The sequence below is a fragment of the Coturnix japonica genome, chromosome 26 (genome assembly GCF_001577835.2).
Source record: "Coturnix japonica isolate 7356 chromosome 26, Coturnix japonica 2.1, whole genome shotgun sequence".
NCBI lineage: Eukaryota > Metazoa > Chordata > Aves > Galliformes > Phasianidae > Coturnix > Coturnix japonica.
In genome coordinates this window covers 1,116,597-1,143,788 of record NC_029541.1, presented here as the reverse complement: position 1 = coordinate 1,143,788, position 27,192 = coordinate 1,116,597, and the positions used below count along the sequence as shown (strand labels likewise).

At 46.0% G+C, this 27,192-nt stretch overlaps 1 protein-coding gene across 7 annotated transcripts in view; it reads left to right on the top strand.

The window, feature by feature from the left end:
* The window catches only part of PPP1R12B (protein phosphatase 1 regulatory subunit 12B), a 79,141-nt gene that overhangs the window by 1,514 nt on the left and 50,435 nt on the right, over positions 1–27,192 (top strand). For all 7 annotated transcript variants that reach the window (XM_015884831.2, XM_015884835.2, XM_015884833.2 and 4 more), the window contains exons 2-11: positions 15,196–15,326; positions 16,243–16,361; positions 18,165–18,324; positions 20,083–20,227; positions 21,262–21,336; positions 23,220–23,299; positions 23,853–23,998; positions 24,503–24,612; positions 25,706–25,903; positions 26,544–26,626. In XM_015884831.2, the coding sequence (XP_015740317.1) occupies positions 15,196–15,326; positions 16,243–16,361; positions 18,165–18,324; positions 20,083–20,227; positions 21,262–21,336; positions 23,220–23,299; positions 23,853–23,998; positions 24,503–24,612; positions 25,706–25,903; positions 26,544–26,626 (1,247 nt within the window). The remainder of the gene's footprint in view (positions 1–15,195; positions 15,327–16,242; positions 16,362–18,164; positions 18,325–20,082; positions 20,228–21,261; positions 21,337–23,219; positions 23,300–23,852; positions 23,999–24,502; positions 24,613–25,705; positions 25,904–26,543; positions 26,627–27,192) is intronic.

The following is a 27,192-nucleotide window of genomic DNA, read 5'->3' as shown; positions in this document are numbered from 1 at the left end:
TGGGACCCATAGAGAGCATACAGTTGGGACCCATAGAGAGCATACAGTTGGGACCCATAGAGAGCATACAGTTGGGACCCATAGAGAGCATACAGAGACCCATAGAGTGCATACAGGGACCTATAGAGCGCATACAATCGGGACCCATAGAGCACATACAGAGACCCATAGAGTGCATACGGGGACCCATAGAGTGCTTATAGGGACCCATGGAGCGCCTGCAGGGACCCATAGAGTGCATACAATTGGGAGCACACGGCTGCGGGAAAGCCTGCACTTTATTTGTCTATCGTGAGAATGAATGGTGATGTATGGGACTGCGGGCTGCCCCTCGATGCTGGGGAATGCTCTGAGATGTAGGGCTGGTGCAGAACATAGCAGGGTATGTGAGATTGTAGTCATAGAATGGCTTTGGTTGGGGTGGGGGGATCTTAAAGGTCTTCTGGTTCCAACCCCCCGCTGTGGGCAGGGCTGCACTGTGCCCACCTGGCATGGAGTGCTCCCAGAGATGGGGCACACACAGCTCTGTGGGCAGCCCATTGAAATCCCAGCCCAGAGCACAGTGTATGTCAATGAGATCAGCCTGCTCTGACATTAGGGCTTGGTTAGCAGGAGATCTCATAGACTGAGCATACAGCGTAGCCATGGGATGGGGAGAGCACAGCCTGGGAATAACACCTGCAAATAACATCGTTGTAGGCACCGATGCTTTAATAGCACAAAGAACTGACTCAGCCCGGTTACTGCTTTCTTTTTTTGCTTGGTTGGCATTACTGAACTGAAACACTGGGACATTTAATAGCTCCATTCACCTGCCCGTGGCTGTCACTGACCTGGGGCAGAGGTATTCATATTCTTCTTGAGCTCTAAAAATAAGCAAACAGCACAGCAGGAGCTCACAGTTTGCTCTTCAGTACCTTCAGCACTGTACATTTGCTGTGTAATTAAGTCAATGTCCAGATGTCAGAGCCAGTAATGGGAGCTGATTGAAGCAGGGTGAAGACTGAAGCTACATGGGGTTGTGTGGTGGAGCTGGGGGTGATCTCGGGGGGGGGCTTGCTGCCATAGCTGTGGTGGATCTGTTCAGAAGTGTCAGCACATCACTTCTATGCAGCACGAGCCACCCGGCCAGGAGTGTATCATGGAGTGCATTGGATCCATCAGGCATTGATCGATGGCTAATTATTGCTGCAAGGTCACGTTTCTTGAGTACACGGCAAGCAGTGATCACAGGCCACAAATACAATTCTGTACGTGGAAAGAATTTGTGTCATAGCAGCTGTCAGTGATGGCAGCACCTGGGCCCTGCTGCTTTGCAAGGCCTTCAGATGAGTGAGCTGTTGAGCAGATGCTCACCCTGAGAGATGGGCTCTTGCTGGAGCTGCTTCTTCTGAAGCCTTACAGGAAGGAAGTTGGTTTTCTATTCTGTTTCACACCGACTTTGTTCCCTGGTCCCACTGAAGCTTTCTCACCCCTGTGTTGCAGGCAGTGCTAAAGCAATGTGTGGCTGAAGAGAGGTTTTGTGCACCCAGAGTGGGGCAGGCCCTGTTTGGTTACAGGTTCTGCATGTATCTTAATGCCATAAGCTTGTGTCAGATGTCAGTTTGTTATCTCTGCCCATGTCCTTAATATGTTTGATCCCATGTTAGGGGGGAGTTCTGTTGTCTATGGGAATGTGTTACCCGAGGTAACTTGCCTAGTTGACAAACTAAGTGCATTGTATAGGAGGATCTTCTTAATGTCTCCTCTGAGCGTTGTGTATTGTGGAGCAGGTGATGGTGAGCGTTGGCTTGGGTGCAGTCTGACTTCAGCTCTGCTTCCATCTTTAGCTCAGCACCTTCTAGATTTAACACCGTTTATTGCATGTAGCCTACGGTGATGATTGCAGGTTGGAAAGGGAGGGATTGACTCAATGGGAGCGTTTGGAAGTCAGCAGGCAGAGCATCGTATGTGATGCAGAACATTGGCTGCAATTGGGCTGTAGTGTTTGTGAATGGTGGAAGCCAACATGCAATGCTGCAGATGGAACTGAAACCTAAACGTATCATCACCAAACATTGTAGGCAATGCCTTTCTGTCTTTAAGTTCTCTTTCAGAGAGGATGACAACATAAAAGATTGTTTATCCTTCGTCTGCCCTTTGATGATGTTCCGGTTGTTTTTCTCTTGTGTTTTCCAAGGAGAATTGCTCATGAATCTGCTCCCAGGTCTGTCATTTACAGGGACCTGGCTCTTCTGATGGTGTTTTCAGGTGCTGGATAACACGCAGCCATTCAGGAGCTGCTCTATTAGGAGCTGGGTACTTTACACAGTGATTCTGCCTCAACCAACTGAGACTGGAGCCTCGCTGGCAGTCCCAGATTAACTTAGTCCTGTTCCTAAGTCAGGGCTGTAAAACTGAGCGTGTCTGGTTGTTCTGCAGAGCTCACCAAAGCATACGTCAGCAAATGGCAGCCAATTGTTGATTGCTGTTAAACAAATTTGGCCTTTTATTTACTTTCCTACATAGGGTGTAGTCCTGGGGAAGTGGAAGGGAACGTGGTTGCTGACCAAAAAGTCCACAGGTGGGTTGTGGGGCTGATGGTTTTCCATCTAGGATGGTGCATGGGGTAGAGGTTTGCTTGTTGCTCTGTAGGAGCTGCAGTGGAGGCTGAAGCAGAGTGGGTTTCATTGCAGGATAACCAGGATGGAGTCAGCATTGCTCCCAGAAGGGCAGTGGCTGCTCACACAGAGGAGGACTTGGTCACTAAAAGGTAAAAGGCAGCTTGTGCCTTGGGTTGTAGCACAGTGTACACTGAGTGACACAGAAACTCCATCACAGAATGAGTGAGGCTGGAAAAGACCTTCCTGGTATTACCTACATGTGTTTGGGGGTATCACAGTTGTTCTTGAAGGTAATTCAGCTTCAGGTCTTTGAACTGAGGGCAATGGTGTCATACATCAGGCTGTGTTTTTTAAAACTAGGTGGCTGCATTGTCTAAAAATACCTTAATCCTTAGGAGAGAATGTTATCTGGGGACAGTCAGACCTTTTCCACTGCGCTCTGCAGAGTTTCTTTCCGAAGATGTGCTTCTGTTCATGAAAGTAGAAGCTGCAATCTATGCTTAATATTGCTCATCAATCTGAATCTGATGCTGTCAGGGTTCAGCTTTATCAATAGGGCAATGCTTTACTTCAGCCTTCCCTTATAAATGGGGGTACAACGGAATGTCCTCTGCCTGAAGTGAGGAAGCTGGGTTGCTGACATGCAGCATGAATGTGTTGGACGTAGTTCCAATCTGAAGTGCAGTTTCACCAACCTAATGCATTTATTCTCTTGCTTTCGGCTTACTCAGTCCCACTTCTGGCTTCGTGTTTTGTCCCCATGGATTCATTCAGTTGTCTGTCCTTTGTGTCTCTGTTTCAAAACAACCTCCGCAGTGGGCACAATTAACTCCAGACTAAACAAACTAACCTTGAAGTGAAATGAGTCGGAGCTGCTGCACTCGGGGAAAGCCTTTGTTTTGCTTTGGGGCAGTTTCTCTGTAAGGCTTTTGCAAACCAAAGCCATCCACAGCAGTGCTCAGCTGCTGGGTGCTGGGAGGAAGCGGTGCTTTAGTAAGTAGGTGGGTATTTCTGGTGGGAAATGTGCATCTTTGTTTCCTTCCTCAGCCTCTATTTACCCATCTAGAGCTCTGATCCTTCCATAAGCAGTGAACAAGTGAGGTTTCAGCTGCAGTTTTGCTATATGGCAGTGAGCAGAAGTGACGTGCCTGGTCCTTTGGTTCTGTGCAGGGGCAGCTCCTCATATCCATCACATCCACAGCATTGCTGGGCTGTGCAGAGCTCTACTCCTATGAGAAGTAAAGGGAACTGGAGGAAAGTTTGTTCTATGTAATAGGTACCAGAAGCTTTCTGACTTTGACAAATGAGATTCTCAAGCCTGCATTAGAGATGGAGACACGTCATTAATGCTGCGTGCTTGTCTGAATCAACATCGTTTCATAAGGTTGAGAGCTGCCTCAGCAAAAACACAGGAATGGGCCATGAATGCAGGGCCTGCAAAGGGCTGCTGCCCTGGGCTCGTGTCTTACAGCTCGTGTTAACGTGGATGAAACCCACTGAAATGTTAAGGATGGTGTTTATGTGCAGCACTCTGCTGTAACTGGGTGAAGCCAGCAGCATCCTGGTATTACCATTGTGATTTATATCACCTCTTGCATATTTTAATGGTGAGTGTTAGGGACTGGGAGCTGGTTCTGTTGCCAACAGGTACAGAGACTTTGAATTCAGATTAGGTGCTGTGGGACTCATGAGACACCTTAACTGCAATGTGTTGTAATATATTGAGATAATAACTGGCTAATACTGAAATATAAGGCTGTGGGGCTGGTATGCTGCCTCTCAATGAGGATTATTACATACCATAAGTCAGAAAGACATGTCAGGCTGTGTGTATTAGAGCTGTATTTTTAAGGTGGCTGGGAGAGGGGAATACTGCGTTAAGTGGCTGTATAAATAGAGGGCAGGGGGGGCATTAAATGCTTGGATATATCTTCTCTGCATGTTAACAAGTGGTGTTTGGAGAATGCCCTGCTGTGCTGGGGAGCAGCAGCCCCACACTGATGCACATTGCAGGCTCTTCTCTATGAGCAATTCTGTCTGACCCCGTGGTAACAGCACGGCCCGATCATGGTGAAGGTGCCCGGTATAAACCCCGGGGTCTGAGTCTGCAGTTTATTTTCAGCCGTCCTGAGGGGAGGTGCAACAGCTGTCCCTGCCATCTCCTTTATTGGGCTGCAGCAAACTGATCTGCACGGCGCCGGGAGCTGCAGCTCAGAGATGGTTGCTGTGCATTGAGTGGGGGTGATTCAATGGGGTTTACATGGGTTTTCTTCAGCACAAATGATGTGGGAAGAGCTCTGCAGCTCGTGGGACCCCATCTTCTTTCCTGTAGCCTTGCTAGGTGCCAGGTGAGCACATTGATCATAGTGCTGCCTTCTTAAGCTGTTGAGAACGTGGACATCAGAATCCTCTCTTCAGACACCCACGCAGCTCCTTGTGACAGCATTAATTATCACGTACAGTAGTTAAAAACGAACAGGGAAAATACACCTAACTACCCTCATTTTGGAAAGATCAGTCTCCTTCCATCTCATATATGATCCTTCTCCATCCTAAGCACAATCCTTCCTGAGGGATAAACGCTGTGGTTTCTTTCATGGTGGTTTTCTGTTGGGTTTTAGTTTTCAGCACATTGCTTTTTCTTGGAAGCTTCTTTCCTGTAACTGAGCAAACCAGGGCAGTCTTCACTTATAGGTCTCCCTAGGAATGTTTCCATGATACAACAAGCTGACCTTGCAGAGGGACACCGGCGATTCCAGCATTGCTTTTCCAGCATTCAGCCTTGCTCATAAATCTTTGTGAAATGTACAGAATGTGGGTGAGCACCTGCCAGTGGCCTTTTATGTGTCACTGCCTTTTCAGGGTAGAGCTCAAGCTGGCCCCTCTCTGCTGCTTGGTACTGGAGCATTGATTTGCCACAGTGGTTGCTCACCATCCATTTCTGGAATCCATCTGAAGCCACCTCCTATTTATAATGTGTCGTTCCTTGCTGTCTTAGACAGTTAACGGTATTTTGTTACAAAGCTTTCTGCTTTCTACATCTGAAGGTTTGTGATGGCAGCAACCTATGGACAGGGTGCTGCCGGGCTGTGTATGAACACAACGCTGGTGCATTGAGGCAGGACTCGCAGCATCTCTGCTGTGTGGCCTCTGCCCATCTAACCTGGGTTATGTCTGCTTAGCTGGGGTTGAGAAATGCAATACCATGACCAAGGGATGCCAGGCAGTTGGAGCTGATGGGGCCCAACTGCTTTGTTGCCTGGATGGATGCATTCTGCAGTACCACTGCAGCTGTTCTTCTAAGCTCAAAGTGTGATGCAGGTGGATTTTCTTCCAGGATCTGAATTTGTATGAGCATCAGCTTTATCCTGTACCGTTATTGGTGATGGGTTTTGAGTGGTGGATTGATACTTGGCACAATGTGTGTTAATAGGGATTTATTCCCTGGGAAATTGTCAGAGAAGCTGAACTGTGACCCAGCAGGCTGTGTATGTAATGGGGCTGCTTTTAATTGTTAGGGTACAAGTGGGGTTAGGGTTAGGATAGGTCCTAGGTTAGGCTCCAGGTCCTACCATTTACCAGAGATCCTGCCACTGCCAACAGAAATCCTGAGCTTCTGAAGAGCTGAATGTTTGATTCTAACTAAAATGATAACTCTGGCATAGGTGCTTTCACAACAGCTCGATAGCACATGCCCAATGCTGTGTTATACATATCAGCACGTCTGCGTTTTCTGATAGAAGAGGTGGGTTTTAAGCAGCCTACAGCAATCATCTCAAGCAGGCTTATGAATACTGAACTTAAATAGCTCTGTCTAGAGAGGGTTAGTAAGTACTGCTGGCCTTCTTCCAGAGGAGCTGGTACGTGGGTTAAGCCTTTAAAGCCGCTTTTATCACTTGATGTGTGCTTTCAGTTCTTGTCTTGCTTTGGGCTTCTTTATTGTTCTTTGGAAGCAGGTTGAGCTGTGTGCTGCCTGCTGGTGTCCTCCTCACCTGCCTTAGCTTGTGGGGTGCTTGCTCTCTATGCACAAGCTTTAAAGGTAAAAGTTGTGCTCATAATTATTGCTTCACTGATGTTTGTTGCCACTGCTAAGAAAAACTGAAGGACATTGGGAATCTTAAAAGGTGTTGGGTTTTTCTTTCCACCCAGCACAAAAAGTGTGGACTTGTGGCTATTAAACATGCTCAGTGGCAGCAATGTGACAGGACAGGATCGATACAGCCAGGTTTCTTCTCAAATGTTCAAGCTTTCAAATTAAAACTGGGTGATTTTTAAGCAGCCAAATATCATTGCATTGTGCAATTCATGAGCAATAATGCTCCTTATTTAATGGGAAATGTTATTGAATTTGTGGGTGGTTTTGCTGCAGCAGCACAAAGGTCGTGTTTCTTAGTGTCCTCTGTGCTATAAAGATGAATGTGTATGGAATATTACCTTGGTGATGTGTGACTTTTAGCCCCTTTTTCTATTCCCAGCTCGCCATATCCTGAACTAATGCATCCAGCTGAGCACAGGATGGAAGTATTCTTGCAAAGGACTCATTTCAGCTTTAAGTTTGTAGTGGCTTTTCTTGTCTGCTTTGGATGGCTGACAAACAGAGTGTGACCTTCATGGCTCTGAATGGTTTGTCTTCTAAATTGATATCACTTGAGTTATTCTGAACAAGCATTCCCTCACACTGAATAAGATAAGTGGAACATTTGTCTGCCTCTTGTTGGGAGACTTCAGGGCTGCGCCAGCCTGTGTGCCAGCAGAGCCAAGGTTTAGACTTCAGAGCATATTGCACAAGTTATTTTTGATCCCTTTTAATGGCGACTATAGAAAGAGCCCAGTGCTTATGGCCAAATATTGTCTTATGGCTATTTCAGGTTTTGGCTCCTCTTCCATCTACGACTGCATCGATACACAAATTCCATTCGTTTCCATTTAGTTTAGGTGCTCTTAATCTTTAAGAACATTTTTCAGTGTTGCAAAAAGGAACCAAGGAACAAAGAATTGATTGTGGTCATTGGCAGTGGTTCCGTGTGCTGGCATTCCAGCCAGCTTCCTGCACACTGTGCTGCTGACTTAACAACCAAGGCCTCATCCACACCGAGAACTGCTGTGCTGGGGAGAACAAGATGCTCTAATGTGATGTGATTGCAGGGTTATCTTTCACGTGGCAGTGTTACAGTAATGGAAGCCCTTGGGGCTGCCATGTGCATCTCCCCTGGATTCCGGCCCATTGCTTTCCCTTTCAGGACAGGGCTGGAATACTTTGTTATCCTCAGTTGCTACAGTAAAGCCAGTTCTAATCGACCTTCCCAACCAGCCTCATGGAAGCACAATGTGCCATCTATTTATATAGAGGCCCAGTGATACTTTCTGGTTTTATTCTTTTCCATCCAATTTCTAACATTTTCTTTGCTTTCTGAGCCTGGAGCTGCTGTTTTCCTACAGTTATTTGTTATAACCCTGAGAGCTCATTCCTGAATGGCAGTAATAAGCTCAAAGCCTTTCCTTTTGGTGCGTGGCATTAGGCATTCCTTTTTTTTTGCCTGTGATTCACTTCACAGTTACCCGCATTGAATTTCATTTGTCATTTTCTCAGCACTCACAATTGTGAGATTCATCCTTTTCTTTCCTCTCCTGAATAGTTTCAGCAGCAAACTTTATCACCTCGCTATTCACCTTATCTTTGGGACCCTTTGTTCATCACATTGGGCAGCACAGAGCTCAGGAAAGGTTTGTTGGGAAGAAAACCTGCTTCAGGGCTGTCCCTGCTGTGCAGGTATTTGTAGCCATGCAGGGACCTTCCATCCTAGCCATGCCAGCTGTGCTGAGGAGCTGCTTGGTTTGCATTGCCCTTCATTCTCATTTACCTCCAAGGAGCTCCAGTGGGTTTGTATATCTTACAGCTTCCCTTTGTAAAAGCCTCGGTGCCCTCTTCCAAAATATCACGTCTACCCATGTGTTTGTTATCCTGCATTCTGCCATCTGCTAATGTCAGTGCCAGCAGCTTGGTTACATGGGGTTTTGATAAGATCTCTCTATCCTGGGTGTTTCCTCACATCCTAATGAACCCTCCTGTCCATTCCTCAGCCGTGCAGTGAGGCACGTCCTGCTCATCTGACCTGGCCAAGCTAAGATGTTACTGAGCTGGGAAGGACCCACCGGCAGGATTCTTCCTGCAACCTCAGCTCCTCCCCACTGAGCTGCTGTTCTTCCAGGCACTGAGCTGGGACTGCTCTGTGGTACCCTGAGTCCTGCTCATTGCTTCCAATCCTCAACAGAAATTGGGTTGAGCTGCCCTGAGGTGAGGTTGTTAAATAGCTCTGACAGCAGACCCTGCCCTCTCCTCAATGTTTACCATCCGTATTGTGGCACTCAGCTTGAGGTTTCCCTGTTGCCACCCTCCTGTGGCGCAGCCTGTTGCACAGGTGACATAGCACAGTGAAGGTGGAAATGGCCATCCTCTAGCTGGGCTTCCACCTGGGTTTGTTTTACTTGAAGGGTGAGTTCACCTGTTGTCCTAACTACTGCTTGGCTGCTGCTTCTGCAAACAGCTCTGGAGGTGGAGAGCTTGCTCGCCCTGCAGTCCTCCCTTTGCTTTATTGCTTTACCCTTTTCTGTCTGTGTCCTTTTTTGGCATCAGCTCTTCGGGGCTGTGTGACACTTAGAAGCCCTGATGGAGCACTCAGGAGTTGTACTGGGCTGCTGCTATCTGAACCACGCAGGGAATCTGCATGGCAGTGGAGCGAGTGACCGGGTGTACATTTCACTTACGGAAGATGTAAAAGCTTGGATCAGGTCAGATTCTTTGATCACTGAGGCCACGGGTCCCTAAACATCATTAATGTCACTGGGGAAAGTTGACACTTTGGCTGTGTCCATCTGTAACTCCTGCTTGGCTTTGTAGGTGCTTGCACCTGTAAGAATGAGGTTGAATGAGTACAGCACTGCCACTGATGGAGCACCTTTCAGAGCTGAAGAACAGCTCAGCAGAGCATTCCCTTGCTAATTAAACCTATGGCAAATGGATGGCCATCTTTCACACAGGAGTGAAACTCTTGCGAGCTTTTTAATTAAAGAAATGTAGTTATTTCGGTCGGGGAGTAAAATATCCTTAATTTAAGGGCAGGATTTTGTATTTCATGCCTTGATCCGGTGCCAGTGAGCACAGGCTGAGTGGAGCAATGACACACCGAGTGGTCAGAACGGCTGAACTGGTGTGACTTGAAATGCTAATGCTGCTCTGCACCAGTAGGAAACTGGCAGCCCCTGCTTTTCAGTGACAGAAAGACTTTATTTTTAGTGCTGGCGCTTGATCAAGCACTGGACTCGCTTCAAGCTCTTCTCAGATGGTATGAAGCCTCCAACTGCTGTCGAAAGAATGGGTATCAAAATCAAAGCTGGAAGTAGGGAGATGGTGAAAAGAGAGTGAGATGATGATCCAGGTTGGATTTGAAGGATCCGGGTTGGATTTGAAGGAGTGATGGTGGCAGTGTGGCAGAAGGGCTGATCCCAGCTCTGTGCACAGTGGATCACTGATGTTGCTAACCTGCCTGGTTTCACCTGAGTGCTGTTTGATGGGCAATGCTGAGCACAGGGCAGGAAGGCTGGCAGTGCTGTGTGCCTTCCCAAGCAATGGGTTGACTGGAGACATTCAGTTCTGCCCAGCTGTGCTGGGCTGGGCAGTGTGTGCATGTCCCTCTGACCTCCTCTTTCATTAAAGCATTGATTCCTGTTGCCTAAAGAAGGCAGTGCTGGAAGCTGCAGCATATGAGGGCCACCCTGCAGGGAGCAGATAACAGCGCCAGGCAGCAGCAATGCAGCACATGGGCTGCTGTGCTCCCAGCAGTGCCATTGCACAGCTAAAGCACAAGTCCTGCTAATTGTCAAGAAGTTTCCAGAAGTAATTATGCCTTTGCAGCATCCCACTTCTCCCTCTTGCTCGTCTGGGTTTTTGTTGTGTTAATGGTTGGGAGAGATTTGTCCTTAGCTCCTTTTGATGACTGGCATGGATTCTGCCCAGCACTGCTTCATGTTGGGCAGCTTTTGTGCTTCTCATGCTCCCAGCCCACGCAGGCCATGCTGCTGCAGGACAGGGTCACTTGGAAAGGGGATATTTGGTAGTTGTGACAGAAGCCCCCTGAGGTGCAGAGCTGGGATGGTGAGGCATGTAACAAGGTTAGCCCTGGGTGCTGGCAGTTGCTGGTGCTGACAGTTGTGAGGCTATTTCAGGAGTGCTTTTCTCTTTGTTTTCTGTGAAGGGCTCTCTCGGTGTTCCTGGATTTAACCCTGATGCTGTTCAGCTGTCATCAGGCTCGCCTTCCTTTAAGGGCTGCTGCCCATTTGTGGGATACATTGACATCATATATTTTCTCTTTGCATTCAGGGGAAGATTGACTCCCTGCAGCTCCAGGTTAGCCTTGTTCCATGTATTTTAGACTTACGTCAGGAGAATATAACCTAAATCTTGTCATTTAATCTCTTATATTGTGACCTGTGTTGTGACATCAGGATATTACGGTCTGTTATTCCTCCCAGTCCACTGTGTTAGCAGTCAGTGGTCACTGACATCAGTGTGTTCTTCTGCTTTGCAGTAACTGACCATTTCTAAAGCTGCTCAATGGGAGCAGCACTGGGAGGTGGGCTGTCCTCTATCTGCTTACTGAAGGCTGATTTACAGTTTGAAATGCGGGCCAAGTAAATCTTGTGCATAGGAAGGTGTGGGAACATATGGCTGGGGCAGGTGGGGCCGGCAATCTGCATTTAAACCTCCTTAAGCTGCTGTGGAGTGGTCTCAGATGGACTTGGGAGAACATTTGGCCTTGAGTTTAGTGCTTCTCATTGTCTGTGTTTGCTACAGGAGCACTCGAGCTCTTCATTTAGGTGGGTTTTGATACGATGTGGTTCTGTCTGATGTTGTCAAAGCTAATCCTGCTGCTAATGTTAGGAAGAAGTCTGAACCAAACCCACTTTTGTTGTGCCATATCTCATGCAGAATCTTTTACAGCTTGTGGGTGGTGCAGCCTCTGCCATCCAAAAGAGCCCAGGTTGAGTTTCCAGCATAGAAACATAATTCAGCAGAAGGAAGCTAGAGGTGTGGGCAGGCAAAGCATCACAACCACTGAGATATCAGTGCTGGAGGGGAATGGCTGCAGGCACAGTGTAAATGTGTGTATTTGCCTGTGCTGCTCTGACACCCTGAATGCTCACTGTGACAGCAGCGTGTGTGACCAGGCAGTTTGCATGCTGTATTTGCATGTGACAAGTGGCATTACCAGGCACGACTTCTATGCAGGAGCCATGAGGAGTGTTACCTGAGAAGGTGACACAGTAGGATTATTAGATTTTCACTCTTCTGGCCTGCAGAAGTTACCAGGATAGCACTGTGTCATGGGACTGATGTCTTCATAGCAGAGGCACACGGCACAGAAGATGAGGCAGAAGTCCTGTCTTCTTCCTCCCCCCTATATCATACCTCTGCCTCAAGAAAATGCATAACTTCTCACTTTAATCCTCAGCAGCGGAGGCTGGAGCACCAGAGAATTAAATACAGCCCAAATTAAAACCACAGGAGTTATTACAGGTTTCCTGGCTGACTTTGATTCCGAGCTCTTGATTACTGCTGCTATTTTATTACATGATCGTATGACACCGGGTGATGGAATATACTGTTTGTAAACTAAATATTTACTCAGTGGGGCTGCATTTAGCAATGCAGCGTGCTCTCAGCCAGCTTTGTGCTTGTTAGGTGTGCTGGTGCAGCCAACAGCTGCTGAGGTGCACACACTGAGCACTGATGACAGCTTTTCAGCTTGAAAACCCCAGCACTGGGTTGTGTTAATGTACTGGTGTGAGCCAAATGCAGTGCCCTCAGCTACACCTTGTACCCCAAAAACCCTTTCCCACTTTGGCACCCCTCCTTTGTGTTCTCTCTGTGTTATTCTTACAGCATGGCACCCAAACCCGCTCACAGGACTGGAGCTGAGGCTGCCCCAGAGCAAGGCAGGATGTGCTCAGTTTGGTGTATGCCCAAAAAGTGAGCGGGGCTGTGCTGTTTCCAAGCAGTGACATATGTGATCTAGGCTGCTGCTGTGACCACCCAGGTCTCTGCCCACCCTGCTCCTTTTGCTCCTGGCATTGCCATCTCCCCTGCAGGCAGGCCCAGGAGATAGGCAGGCCCAGGAGATAGGCAGGCCCAGCCTTGGCAGCTGCTGAGCTGCTGATAGCCATCAGAAGTCAGACAAGGTTTGTGTGCTCCAAGGAAGGAGCAAATGCTAACAATGTTATAATAATGAGGTTTCATTCAAGATAACGATCAGATTGTGTCTGGCTGTTGGATGAGCCTTGCCAGGCAGGCGGAGCTTTGCAGAACTGTTGTGTGACGTTTCCTGGTGGCCCTTTTTCATTACTGGTGATATAAAGCTCATGCTTTAAAGAAGAATGTCAGCGGTGGCAAAAAACCATCAGTGTGTGTTGCTGTGTGTGAAGGGCTACAGCTGTTATCAGGAGGGGGAAGGCAGCATCAGATCAGCAGGTTTTAGAAGCTGAACTCTTCCTCCCTATGGAAAAAACTGCTCTGCGCTGATCCTCTGCCAGGGGCAGAAGGGATGTGTGACTGGGGAGGGCAGCCTGCCCACCAATGGGCTTTGGGCTCCATCAGCCAGCACTGTGAGCAGCTCAGTGGTGATCATGGGCTCTGGGTGCAGTTTGCACCACAGTAAGGCTGGAATATGTGATGGCTGTTCTAGAAGGGGTTGGGTCTAATCTATAGCCACGGAAAGTACTGGAATGGCAGAAGATAAGCCAGGCTGGGGTCTCTGGGTAGAGGGATGGATTGTTGATGGCCTGCTTGTCTATTTTACTCTCTGCAAAGCAAATCCCCACATCAAAATAGGAGAGGAGAGTTTCTCACATCAAACAGCTCCATGCCAATAAGGCAGCGCTCCTTCTCTTTCCTCACTTCTGGGCTGGGAGGCAGGTGTGTGCTTTGTGCTATTGCTGTCTGATGTAAGATATTCCTACCATGTACCAAGGAATGCCGCATCACATAAAAGAGGAGGACTTTGCATAGCGATAGATCCTCTCAGGTTACTGAACTTACCACTCTCCTAAATTTAAGGCTGAGGGATTAATAGTACTTAAGAGAGGACACATTGGCTGCTTCACTTCCTCTCTGCCCTCTTCTCCTTCCTCCATAACCTCAGGAAACCTGCTTTGCTGAAGCAGAAGGTGAAATTTGCCCTCTGGCTCTCAATGAGTGGTGTCTGCAGGTAGCTCAGGGAATCTCCCAGCTGATACCTTTTGCAGAGAGCTCCCTGTGCTGCATGGGCAGATGTGTGCCTTGAGATCTCAGCCTGGAGATTCTTCTTCCTTATGGCCTGGTTTGAGGAACTATCCTATGTTTGGATAGGGGTTCTATACAAACATGTGCCTGTTCCTTGGTTGATACTTAGCAGGATACATAAGAATACATTGCAGCCCCAGGCAGCTGCCCTTCCCTCTGTCCTACCTTGATGCTTCATCCCATTATCCCTTCTGGTCCCAGTGTGTGTTCCATAGGAACCATGCAGGAAAGGCACAGCTGTCTGTGATGCACCTCTATGTGTTGGCTTTAACTAAAAAGTTATTTGTAATGGTTGCGTTCCCACATTAAGGTCTGAATAACTCACTGATAAGAGTAATTTGTATGAGATAGTGCGGGATTGTTTCTTTGGGGGGGTTTTGCATAGAGATGCTTCCTTCCCTCCCATAGCAAGTGCTGAAATTGGAGAGCAGTGAGCATTGCTCGATATCAGCTGGAAGCCTCCTGACTGGATGCACCCACACCAAGCTGTGCAAAGGGACCCAGCTTTGGGGGGACTCATGACTGAGCTCCTTGCCTTCCTCATAGTGAGGAGCTGGGTTCTGCCTATAGCTGAACACACCTATGAGACTCCTTTTGCCTCCAAGTCATGCTTGGTGCTCCTTAGCTGAGGCACGTGTGCTAGGACACGTGTTAAGTTGCCAGCTCGTCCCTAAATAGCAGCCTCCAGTGACCTGAAAATGCAACACGGATCATTGCTGTAGCCAGGAATCTGAGGAAGGTGGAATTCCACCTTACAGAACTGCTGAGACCTGAAAATCCAGCTGGGTTTTCTTCTGGCAACTTCAAAGCTAGCAGGTTTCTGTAAATTCCAGCTCTGCAGTTAATAGAGCAGCTAATAAAGGGTTGTCATTCCCTTCAATAGCTTGCTGGGTCTGTAGATCTAACAGAGAAAGTTGTACTTTGCTATAGTCAGGAGAATAAGCACTGCTGAATAAAGCTGTACTTCATATATTGCCATTTCACATTCGGCTTTATTTTTTCTTGTGCAGTCATGTCTATAAAATGCTGCTGTTGCTATAATGTTGTTGCTATAATGGATGTATAATGTTGATGCTATAATGCTGTTGCTACAATGGATGGAGCAAGGGGCTCCATCCAGCATGCAGATGCTCTGCTTGAAGGTGTGCTTCCTCTGCTGCCAACAAACTGCCAATGGGAGTTGTTCACTTGGTTTAACATCATTGCATTTATGGTTGTTTTGGTTTTTTTCTCCAATTCTTCCCTTCTCTCCCCCAGGCCTGTATAGACGAGAACCTGGACATGGTGAAGTTCCTTGTAGAAAATGGAGCCAATGTGAACCAGCAAGATAACGAGGGCTGGACCCCCCTGCACGCAGTGGCATCGTGTGGCTACCTGAACATAGCAGAGTGAGTGAGTTTCAGGTTATTCGGGTATCAGTAGCACTTTGCACATCCTCCTCTTTGGAGTGGGTACAGCAATGATCGATGTTCTGAAGCTCATACAGTGTTTTGGAAGCAACAATAAAAGAAAGAAGCCGCCTTCCTTCTTTTATTAAATCCAGAATTTGCTACTGCTGGGGTGGCACCTATAACTGCTCGTCCTTTACTGATCCCATTCAAGTGATTTATGCTTTGTTAGGTACTGTGCTAAAACCCTATGCAGAGGGGAAACATGAGGGCTGGCAGGAGCTGGTGAGCACATAGGTGCAGCAGAGCATGGAGAGTTTTGCCCTGATGTTTAGGGCAGAGCAGTAACCTGCTGCAGGTGACTCCCAATAAAGATTTGAGTCTCTGCATGCTTGCTGATTGCAGGGCTTGCAGTCTGCAGCTGATCTGAACATTTGTTATGCTTGCAAAGGGCAAAATAGTTGTGTTTGTCCCAGAGAAGTTAGCAGCACTGCTTGTGCACCAGCAAATTGTGCTGGGAGCTGCTCAGATATGGGACCTGTAGGGCTGGAATAGCTAGAGCCAAAGAAGTGGCAAATATAAGGGTTAGAAGGAAGCATTAATTGTTTTTTGAATGAAATAAATAAAAACATTGAGGATAGTTTGGATTAAAGGCATCACCTCTCAGGTGAGTGCAAGAACTGGGGGCAATGATGTAGTTAACAGAGAAGTAAAAGTTATTTGCAAGAGCCACTGACTGCACTTAGCAGTGAGCTTTTATAGGGCTGAAATGTGATAAGAATGTGAAATGCTGGTTTGGTAAGTGAACTTGATTGAGAAGATTGTATACTTTGTTCTGCCACTTGGTTTCCTGTGTTAGTTGCTCCGAAGCCTTCACGTGAAGTCTGACGCATTGGCATGGCTCTTGTTCATGTAGGTATTTAATTAGTCATGGAGCCAACGTGGCTGCTGTGAACAGTGAAGGTGAAGTCCCGTCTGACATTGCAGAAGAGGCAGCCATGAAGGACCTGCTTCTGGAACAAGTAAAGAAACAAGGTAAGTCAGCAGTGGGATTGAATACATGACGGTCAGACAGAGAAGGGTTTCTGTTTAGATCCATTTATTTTAAAAGAGAGATTTAATTCTGACCTCTGGTACCAATGGAAGGTCTGGTTTCACTACGGCTTGGTGATGCTGAAGAGAGATTTGCAGCCCTGCTGAGAGTGGGGACCAGGAGTGCTATGTGTGTCCTAGATTGACCTGCTTTATCCTGATCCTTCCCAAGACTTGTGCAGCCCATCTGCTCTGCTATTACCCCTTTCCTCATCAGCCGTGTCTGTGTGAGTTGTCCCTGTGAAGTGGTAGAAGTGACTTGGACAGTGCCTTAATTGCTTTGCCAGTATAAGACTTTCTCTATACTCATGAAATTCATCTGCAGGTGGTTTGGTGTTCGTATGTATGTATAAGAGATTTAAGTCCTACCTACGAAGTTCATCAGGGATATTCTTGAAGGTTGCAAACTGTTTCTCCTTAAAATGAAAGCCATGTGCTGTAATAACATATTTGAGAGCCTAAGAGGGCATTAAGGCAGTAATTCCACTTTTGCAGCAGATATTTTGCCTGACACTCCTTAGGATTTTGTTTTGCTTCACCACGTTGGTAGCATCCTGCTAAGATGCCCTAAAACAACCATCTGGCTCTGCTGAGAAGCTTCCCATTTACACAGTTTAAAAGGACAATAATTGCTGGAATAAACGTGTTATAAACTTTAGATAAGCATCCCTCCAGCTTTGTCTCCAGCTGTAGCTGAGAGCAGATGCCTGGGGCAAGCACAAGAACAGGGCAAGTGTGCATGTTTTCCCTCCCAAGTATTTTCCCAGCCTGCAGCCTCTGTGCCTCGAGGCATTCCTGAGCCAGATGGACTTTCTATGAACTTTCTATGTGAATCCACCATGGATTTCTGTATTGTGGACTTGTGCTGTCTCTCTTGATCTCTGAGCATGTGTAGCGTTTCATTTAATATCCACAGATGTGCTGCTACCATCGTGCAAACTTGGAATTCTTGTTTTGAAGCCGTTTGCAATTTTAATCTTTGCAACATCATGCAATATTTCTCAGTTCAGTTCGAGTTGAGGAGTGTTTTCTTTTGTTCTATTATAAGTATTATGCCCTACAATGTCCTTGGTAATCATGTTGTTGTTATAGTGAAAGAACTGATCCATAGGTCCCGTTGCTTGTCAGTATTGATCTCGAGTTGTTTTAATTTGACCTTTTATTTCCACCTCCTATCATCAAAGTGATTTAGAACTGTTTTACCAGCATCTGGTGGTTTGCTGCTTGAAGGAGCTGATCAAAGATGTCCCTCAAAATGCATGCAAGGAATGGCCCTGGTGCACTCTCTACATGCAGCTTGCTCACTTACTGAATTTCCAATGAGAACACTGCTGGGTTATGCTGCTCTTACAGAGGATGCCTTAGGATTGTTTCTGCACATCCTGTACAACTAATTGTTGTTAATTGTTGCTCATGCATTGGTTCTTTTAGGCTGGAATGCAGCATATTGGCGATACAACCCCTCCACCCATGGCTGGTTCAGTTAAGCTGGTAGCTGACCAGCAGAGTTTGCAACCAGTGCCTCAGCTTTCAGAACGGAATATTTATTCTTGCTTTAAGTCAGACTGCTTTGAAGTTTCTGTCAATGATGCAGGAGATCTCCCAGCTGCCAGAAAGAGCTTTTGCTGATGTTTTTGGAAGATGACATAAGCTATTAATCTTGTGTAGCAAATGGAAAATAGGTTAAGTTTGCACAGTGCATGAGAGCTTTCACCTGATAATCTCTTCTGTGCTTTGCTGTCTTAGGTGTAGACCTAGACCTGGCAAGGAAAGAAGAGGAGCAGCAGATGCTGCAGGATGCCCGGCAGTGGCTGAACAGTGGGAGAATTGAAGACGTAAAGCAGCCTCAGACGGGTGCCACAGCTCTTCATGTTGCTTCAGCAAAGGGCTATTCTGAAGTCATGAGGTAGGAACTCCTTCCCGTGGCTGATGTGTTGAACTGAATGTGGTTTTCCTGAGGATGTATAGCTTTTTAGGTGTTTCATACATGGCAATCACAAACACCCTGACAGTTTACATGAGCAAAATGGCAGACTAATAGAAAAATGCAGTGTCCACCTTGCTTCAGTGTCCCCACCACTTAATGCTACTGCTCTTGTAGCCATCAACAGTGACAGAGATCCCACCATGTAGCAGTTCTGCTTCTACTGCTCCAGCACTAATAAGCTCATTATAGACATAAGCTTGATCAGTGTAGTGCTTCCTGGCAATGAAACATTAATATTTTTACACGTACAGTCAAGTCAGGATGTCCCAGCAGTAAAGCTTCCTAAATAATGGATGGATGGAGCTGGTTATATTCAGGTTGAAATGCTTTCTGGAAACATTCATCCACCTTGATTCCATATTTTATAGTCTTAAGTGATGTGACTTGATGTGTAAGAGAAGCTTCTTATCAAGCTCAAGTAATTTTGTTAATCTCTATGCTTCCTCTTAATATTCACTCATTAGAGCTTATAATTGAGTTATGAGCTGTCTGTATCTCTGCTGTGCCCAAGAATGGTAATTCAACACAGATCATATGGAGTAGAAATCTAATATCCCTCTGAACAATATGGGGTGTTGGTCCCATGGGTTTTTTACTGGGAGGTTTTCTCTCCAGTCAATGGAAGCTGTGTTTCCCCATTTGCCAGATGTCCACTTCTGCTCAGCTACTCCTTGGCATTAAATACTGTAGTGATAAACAGATCTCACAGAGAGCTGACACTGTTCCACTCTTGTGTGTTTTATGGCCACCCTGTAAGTTCAAATACAAAGCTTCAGTGACTTAAACCAAAGGAGCTGAAAGCCAGCAGCTGGCTGACTCAAATGAGACATGGAATTTCTCTGTGACCTCAAGTCTCTTAATAACTGTGTTCCTCGATTTTGCCAGCTGGAGAATCAACATAAAGTCAGCACCTGATGTAAAACTTCTTTGATGGGGAAGCACACTGCTTCTGGAGCACCACTGTGTTTTATTAAGCAGCAGTGTAAAGCTGTTGTGCTGTTCTGGGGCCATGCTGGATTTCCCTTGAGCTGAAGGAAGGTGGAAACACCACCATGGAAACTTTCAGTGGCAGTTGTACCAGACCTGCAGAATTCCCCTGGGATGTCCTTCAGTATTTAAGCAGCTGGATAACAGTCAGTTTTGATACGTGAGCCGCTCGGTTCTTTCACCTGATCACTTGTGTGCTGTTGTGCATGTGCCTCTGAAGTTTCAGACAATTGTCTCTCTTCTGTTTGTTTTGGTTTTAAATATTCAAGCCCCGGATGCATTGCAGCACAGTGCTTTGGTCTGAAGGAGGGGGCAGCGGGTGGAAGACAGTATGGCAGTAAATAGGGTGAAAGGATGTTCCCAGTCAGTTCTCTTGGATAAGATTTGCTTTAGCTGTGCAAGGTCTGATCTGCATAAACACATATTTGGAGTTGTCCATACTTAACCTACACATTTAACAGCTGGTGATGGCAGTCAGCAATCTCTCTGCCTCTCGTTTTGTCTCCTTGCAGACTGTTCCTACAGTACGTGGCCTTGTTTTTCAGAAGAACCACCACCAAACCTGAGTTACCAAGTGCCTTTTCCATGCCAGATGCTCTGCTCAACTCGCTTGTTACAGAGATTACGTTCTGGAGAGAATACAGAAGTCATTCTTGAGTGGGCAGGAACTAATGTTGCTTCTTTTCTCAGGCTCTTGATCCAGGCTGGATTTAATCTGAACGTCCAGGACAACGATGGCTGGACTCCATTGCACGCTGCTGCACACTGGGGGGTGAAGGAAGCCTGCTCCATCTTGGCAGAGGCGTTGTGTGACATGGATGTCAGGAACAAGCTGGTCAGTAAGCACAACAGACACTGCAGGCACAACACGCAGTGTATTTCATAGCAAGATGCATTTCAACTTCATCGCCATGTGTCATGATTGCTTATCAGTTTGATCCAGCAGCATGTCAGGTTACATGGTGAGCAGTTCTGCATGTGTACTAGAGCATTTAAAAGCAACAAGAAATAAGGACTCTTGGCAGGAGGAAGGAAGAAAAGATTGTAGGTATTACTGGAAAAGATCAGTGGTGAAACAAGGACCAAGATAGGGGCTAATTTTGGTATAACCCCAACATATTGAATAACAAAAGAAAAGCAGTATTTAGCATGGTGAGCTCTGTGGCATTCAAAATATGGGGAATTGTTTTTGTTTTTAATGCCATCAGAAGCTTTTCCAAAGTGTTCAGAAGGCGTGTGGGTTTTCTATTTTGATAGACGTGAAAAAAAAACAGACACAATTGTATTTGCTTCAGTCAGTTGCCAGATATTTCCTGTCAAAGACTATTACCTTGCTAAGTCAGATGGCCAGGACGATCTGTAGTTATTTGATCATTAGCCATCAAGTCTCATCATGGTGTAAATTTTATGCACCAAAGTAATTTTTTGGGTTTTTCTTATTTGTGAATGGCCACAGATGTGGGAATAACCCCCAGATTTTTTGGCCTGCTGATGGTGGGAGCAGCCCTTCAGGAGGTTCAGGTACACAATAATGCAGTAGAACAAGTTGTTCGCAGTCCTTCTCAGTCCATGATTGTGCTTTTCACAGCACAGATACTCTCATACTTCAGTCTTGACTTAGATCTGAGCCATAGCAATCAGGGAGCTGTGCTTCCCTGGTGGAAGTTGCTCTATAGAGGGATTGACAGGAAACCACCATCACCGTCACTTGGCTTTCTCTGCTGTAGAGCGCAACAGAACATTGCTCAGCATCGAGGCAGAGTGGCTGTAGTGCACATTCATATTAATTCTTCATTGATAAATAGTGGGGTTTTTTGAGTGTTAATGGCATGCTGTATTGAATAACCTCTTGTCTTCTGTCTGCATCAGGGCCAGACGCCATTCGACGTGGCCGATGAAGGACTGGTTGAACATCTAGAAATGCTGCAGAAGAAACAGACAGTGGTGAGTTTTTGGCAGGTAGTTTTCCACCTCTCCAATCACCTTCAGTGCACAGATATTCTCTAAAGCACATGGCATTAACAGAAGCATGGAGTGGAGGTGCAGCTATTTTTTGTGTCACTCACTCAAGGATCTCTAAATACACCAGTATTTTCAGTAGATAGGAATGTAGAAAACTGGATGGTATCAAGGTCTGCTGACATGCACAGTTCTGCAAGCTGCTAAATAATGTGTAGCTCGTCTTTGCAATTGCTCCTTCCGTTGCTTTTGTTTGCTGACAAACTCTGTAATGTCAAACTGCTCTTTACTTAATGAGCAATTACCCAAGGCCACAGTGTGTTTGTATCTGAGGGATTGCATTGTCACTGTTAAGAACAATCTCTGATTTCCAAACCATGTTAAGCTGCTGCTTCATAATGTAGCTGAGATACTGGATGGATTTAATAGCAGAAAGTTGTCATTAAGGAGGAAAAAAAAAAAGGCAGAAATGTATCTTGATCAAAGTAAAGGCAGTCACCAGGCCAGAAAGTAGGTTCAGGGTTACTTATTTTCCTATTTCATCTGGTTTGTGCAATTATGTGCTTCCAAAAACAACCAACCCAACATCTTTTGTACTAGAAAATAATCATAAATATCAGAAAATATCATTTAAAGCGTTGGATTCAGAAGCAGACATAATGAGAGCGTTGCTGGTAAAACCCAGTGGAGTATTTTGAGGAACTGATGATGTGGGTGGTAGAACTCGAGCTCTGATCACAGCCCAGCTGCTGTCACCCTTAAATAGCATCCTTAGCATTCACAGAAAGGTTTTAAAAATTAATCAGCTTCTCCCTAAATGAGGTGTTGATAAATACTACCAGCACTGCACTGTGGGTTCCCTCCTATGCAGATGCACCAGGATAGTGCAGATAAATGTATTCTTCAGAAGAAAAGCAACAGAAGCAGCCACGAGACCTATTTGGATGTGTGCTGACCTATTTTCAGGCTTGCTATGCAGGCGATAGTAACCAGATAAAGGTCATCCCTATTTATTAAATGAACGTGGCAAGTTTTAGCAGAACTGGAAAGAAGGGAAGAATCCGACATTCTGAATTTCCAGAGTTCTTCATTCTTGTGCCATTGTCAGCTCCTTCTGTCAGACAGGAAGAGTCACTCAGCTAGACGTGATCCAAAGGGGACAGGCTTCAAAGTGAGTCTTTAATTGTGGTCATTATTCATTTCTTTAACCTCAGCTGTCCCTGTGCTTTTAGTTTTGTTGGGTTTCTTTGTGGTTACAGTCTTGTCCATCAGAAGGGACACGTTTCTATCTGGGAGATCACTTTGGTTGCTGCATGGATTGCAGGTATTTGTGTCCAGTGCTGAATTTTGGCACTGAGGGGTTTTAGAATGGCCCACCCACATGGGAGATCTGCCCTCCCTATGCTGGGCATTCTTGAATGATTTCCCCTGACTGTAAGTGCATTAATGGGGACACAGACAGCAAATTTTAAGCTGAATCCAGTCTGATTTCATGGGTGTCCGACTGCATGTGGATGGACCTCCAGCTCTGTGTCTGTGTGAGCAGGTGCAGAGCAGTACCATGAACGTCACGCTTTGATTCTGAGTCTCAGCACAGACTGCTGCAGACTCCTGCTGAGCCTTACTGCCTTGCAGCTGCAGGCTAAGGATGGGCTCTGTGTCTATAGCTACATGCTGATAGAGCTCTAGACCAGGACACGCAGCACTCTTGCAGATGTGCGCCTGCTGAAGGTGCTTGCTAGGCAGATTTAGTGTTTTTCATCTAACAAGGCTGAGGTGTCCTTGCACCATGCATTTTAGTGGTGTGCTGAAGCACCATGCTAAGATGTCTCTTTCTCTTTCTGCAATCTGCTTGGACTCCTGGACAGCTGCGAAGTGAGAAGGAGACGAGGAATAAGCTGATTGAAGCTGACATGAATGGCAAACCTCAAAGCGGAGTCTTCATGAAGTATGTTTCTTTATCATTCTTTGAAGAACAAAATAAAGTTGCACACAAAAAAAGGGCAGCACCTGTAAACTGTCAGCTGCTTTTAAAAGGTCTGCTGCTGTTTGTGCCTGTTTCTTGATTCCTATCAAATTCAGCCTCTTTTTAATGTAGTCCTAGATGGTTCTTACCATACCCATTGGGTGCCAGTGCAAGGAGTTGGGCTGCTGTTTGGTCCCCACCTTCTCTTCCTGTTCATCATTTTGACCTTTGGGCTGAGAACTGCTTTGCAGCTGCAGAGCTGTACAGCCTCAATGGCGGATTGTGTTTCCTTAGGAAAAGAGAGGATACCACATTTCTTCACTCTTGAGAAATGCCCACAAAGTTAGGAAATGGGAAACCGGCTTTGCAATCCATGGGAGGTGGGCAGTGCTGGAAGGGTTGGGATGCAGAGCATACAGACTGATTTTTGTCAGTTTGCATCTTCTGTGCATAGCAAATCATGTCTGTGTGTTCCTGAGAAGCAGAGCTCAGAAATAACTCACTTGGTAACCCTTAAAATTCCTGTTTCTTACAGCAAAGAGAAAATTCTCTATGAGGAAGATAGGCTGAAGACCGTGGAGATGGAGGAAGAGAACAAGGACTCCAGCAGTTCTAGCTCTGAAGAAGAGGAAGAAGCTGAAGAAGATGAAGTTTCAGAATCAGATGCTGAAAAGGAGTCAGGTGAGATGCAGTGCAGTTTGAGGCTTAATAGTTACCCAGACTGAATTTGAGAGCTGCGTTTTTTTTTAACTGTGTTAAAGACATCCTGCAGTCTTACTTCAAGTGTATGTGTGTGTGTGCTGCAAGATGGTAGAAGACAACTGAATGAGGTTTTTATTCACTGAGGGAGAGGAAAACGTTGCATTGTTGGTGGGGGGAGGACATTTCCCAGGCATGTTAAATTGGGCTGTGTTTGGTGAGTGGTCTCACTTAAAGGCAGACTTTCTTTCTCAGAAGCTTTTCTTACCTGGGAGTGAAGTCCTAAAGGTTTGCTTAGCAGATATATCCACCTGCTGACTGTGGAAGTAACTATTTAGTGAATAGAAAGCCTCCTTATAGTAAAGCTCGTTTAGCCTTGGCATCATCTTTGTGATCTATGTTCAGCAACTCTTAACTTGTGTGCTTGTCAAGAAGGGCCTTGGAAAATGTGATACTGAAACATTTGGTTTCTTTTTAAAACTGTAGAAAGGAAGGAAGAGTCCTTTGCCAACCACTCCAGCCACGAAAGCAGGCCCAGCATCACTGAGCAAATACCACCACCAGAGTCCAACTCCTTCACTGCATCTGCCAGAAGGGTAAGTGAATTTGGAATCAGCAGGGACTGGAACAGTGCTTGAAAGCAGTAGGGTTAGCTGGGAAGTAGACGCTCTGCATACTACTGTGCTTTCCTGAATTGCCTCTGGGAGTCAGCTTTGATTTTGGTAAAGATGCTGCATTAACAGCTATAGAAGTCTGGCACAGAGGAGGATATTTGTATCATACAATGCCTCTTCTAGACTATTACCTTCAGAAACAAACCCTGGCATTCACAAGGAAACCTTACTTGCCGCAAGTGCTGTGTGCCCCTGTCAGCTCTGAGGTAGGTGATGCTGGTCTCTTACCAGCAGCTCTTTCACCAGAGGGTTGTGCTATGAGGTATCGGACTGAATTTGGCATCCTAGGCTGAAGTGTGTCATTTGCCAGACCTGTTTATTCAGTGACACAGCGTTACAGCCCAGTAAGCAGAGAGGATAAGGTTTGCCTGTGACTAGATAGACAGGCTGTGAAGGCTTTTCAAAGGTGAAGCAGTTACTGAAATCTTATCTGAATTCTCCCCCTCATGCATCACTCAGCCAGATGGCACTGGGAGGCACCGTGTTTTGCCTCAGATGTGTATCTTATGCTTCTCGTTTCTTTTTGCACCAGAATATGGAGGGCAGAAGGCACTGTTGCAAAAATGAAGCACTAGTTATGTGCCAGAGGGAAAAGGATTCTTGCTAAGCCATCATTTTTCTTAACTTTTTGCCTCTTACCAAAATCTGACTTCTTGTTCAAATCAAACTGTTGCTTCTCTGTCCAATTCTAGCTGAAGTTCCTTTATGAGAAGGAATGATGAATAGTGGATTCTGATTCACCCCTCTGTGTGCCCTTTTTTGTCAGTCCCATCTCAGCCTGATGACTCCTACACAGCTCACACAAAAGCTCTCTTGCTCTACCTGTTGCCTTTGAATCTCTTCCCCTTCTTCTACACTGCTATTGAGCTGTGGGGTCCAAAGTTGTGCATGTTATCAAATATGCACCTTGGGTGTAGCCCAGCATAAAGTGAGGCCCACTGAAGCATTTTTCAGAACTAAAATGGAGCCTTGCAGTGCTCTCACCTTCTGATGTTCCTTTTTCCCCCCTCTGCAGTTCAGTTGGCTCAACAGGTCTGATGAGCAGAAGGATGAGTCGCCCTCCTCATGGAGGTTGGGTCTGCGGAAGACTGGCAGCCACAACACACTGAGTGAGGTCACTGCCACTCGTGAGGCACAGAGAGATAAGGCTGCTTCTATCTATCGATCTTCATCCACCCCTCGGATATCTGCGTTGTTGGACAGCAAAGAAAAGGTTTGGCTCGTGTTTCACAAAGATTTTGTACTGTATCCCAGTTGAGATGTTTACCTTGCAGTTTTAAGACAGTTTCTCTTTAATTTTCACTTACTGCTGGGTTTGTATCCTTAACAGGTTTGAGTGTCTCTAGTTCTTTTTATTGTATATGCACACACACGTGCTTTTTCCTAATGATTGCAATCCTGGCACAGCTGTCCTTGCAGAACTGGAGTTCTGTGCCCCTTCAACCTGTTTCTATCTCAGTTTTGAATGGGCTCCTGATCTGGCATAGCCCATTCTTCACCAGAAAACATCAAACCCAGACAGTAGCACAAACTCTCCTTCCACATCATCTAAATAGATTCCCTCTCTATCTTCCAGCTGTGTTTGTGAATCTCTTTCCATGTATTCACTAGCTGTAACTACTGTCCGTTTTTAAGCAGTTCTAGTTGGAAGCTGGTTAGATTTACTAAGGTGCTGTTCAGGAAATCATCTTTGAGGTGGATATTTTTATGCTGTCACATTTCTTACCCAAGAGAAGTTGTCCTTAGACAGGAAAATACTGTTGTGATTGAATAAATCTGATAGTGAATTTATTTGTCTGTGAATGTGCTGTAGGTATATCAGATTTACAGCTGAATTACTTCTGTTTCATCAGGATAAAGAGAACAGGAGCTATCTTGCCACAATAGCCCCCAGAAGACTGAGCAGTGCAAGTGACATAGAGGAGAAAGAAAACAGGTGAGACTTGAATGTAAGGCTCAGCTTCAGTCTTGCAGGCAGTTCCTCTGGAATATCTTTTTTCCTATATTAATGGTCATATTTTTATAGCAGTCCTATCTGCACAGGTATTTACATTAAGTTCTGGTACGTTGCCTTTCATTTAGTTAAGCAGGACAAGCAACTGTTTTCTCCACCCCTGTATCACTGCAGAGCTGTTCAGGTTGCAGGGGCTGCTTTTGGAGGGTTGTTTGTAGTTGCCTCTGGGCAGAACCAAAGTATAAATGGGATGAATACCCAGTATATCAAGGTGTACTTGTGGATGAAATTAGCCATTCATATGGATTACAGTGTGGAGGAAGCTTTCAGCTGGCCTCATGTTCAGCCAGTTGCACAGCAGTGGTGAGCAGGCACACACAGAGCAGTTACTGTGATCAGTTGTGGAGATGTCTCAGGACGTGACCACCAGGAGGGAGCTTCAGAACAGATTGACATTCTTTGCTGATCTTTTGCTGGAACCTCCCTGCTGTGTTCTTGCTTAATCTCAGCTGGCGCTGGGATTTGGACTGTAGCAGACAACTTGTGTT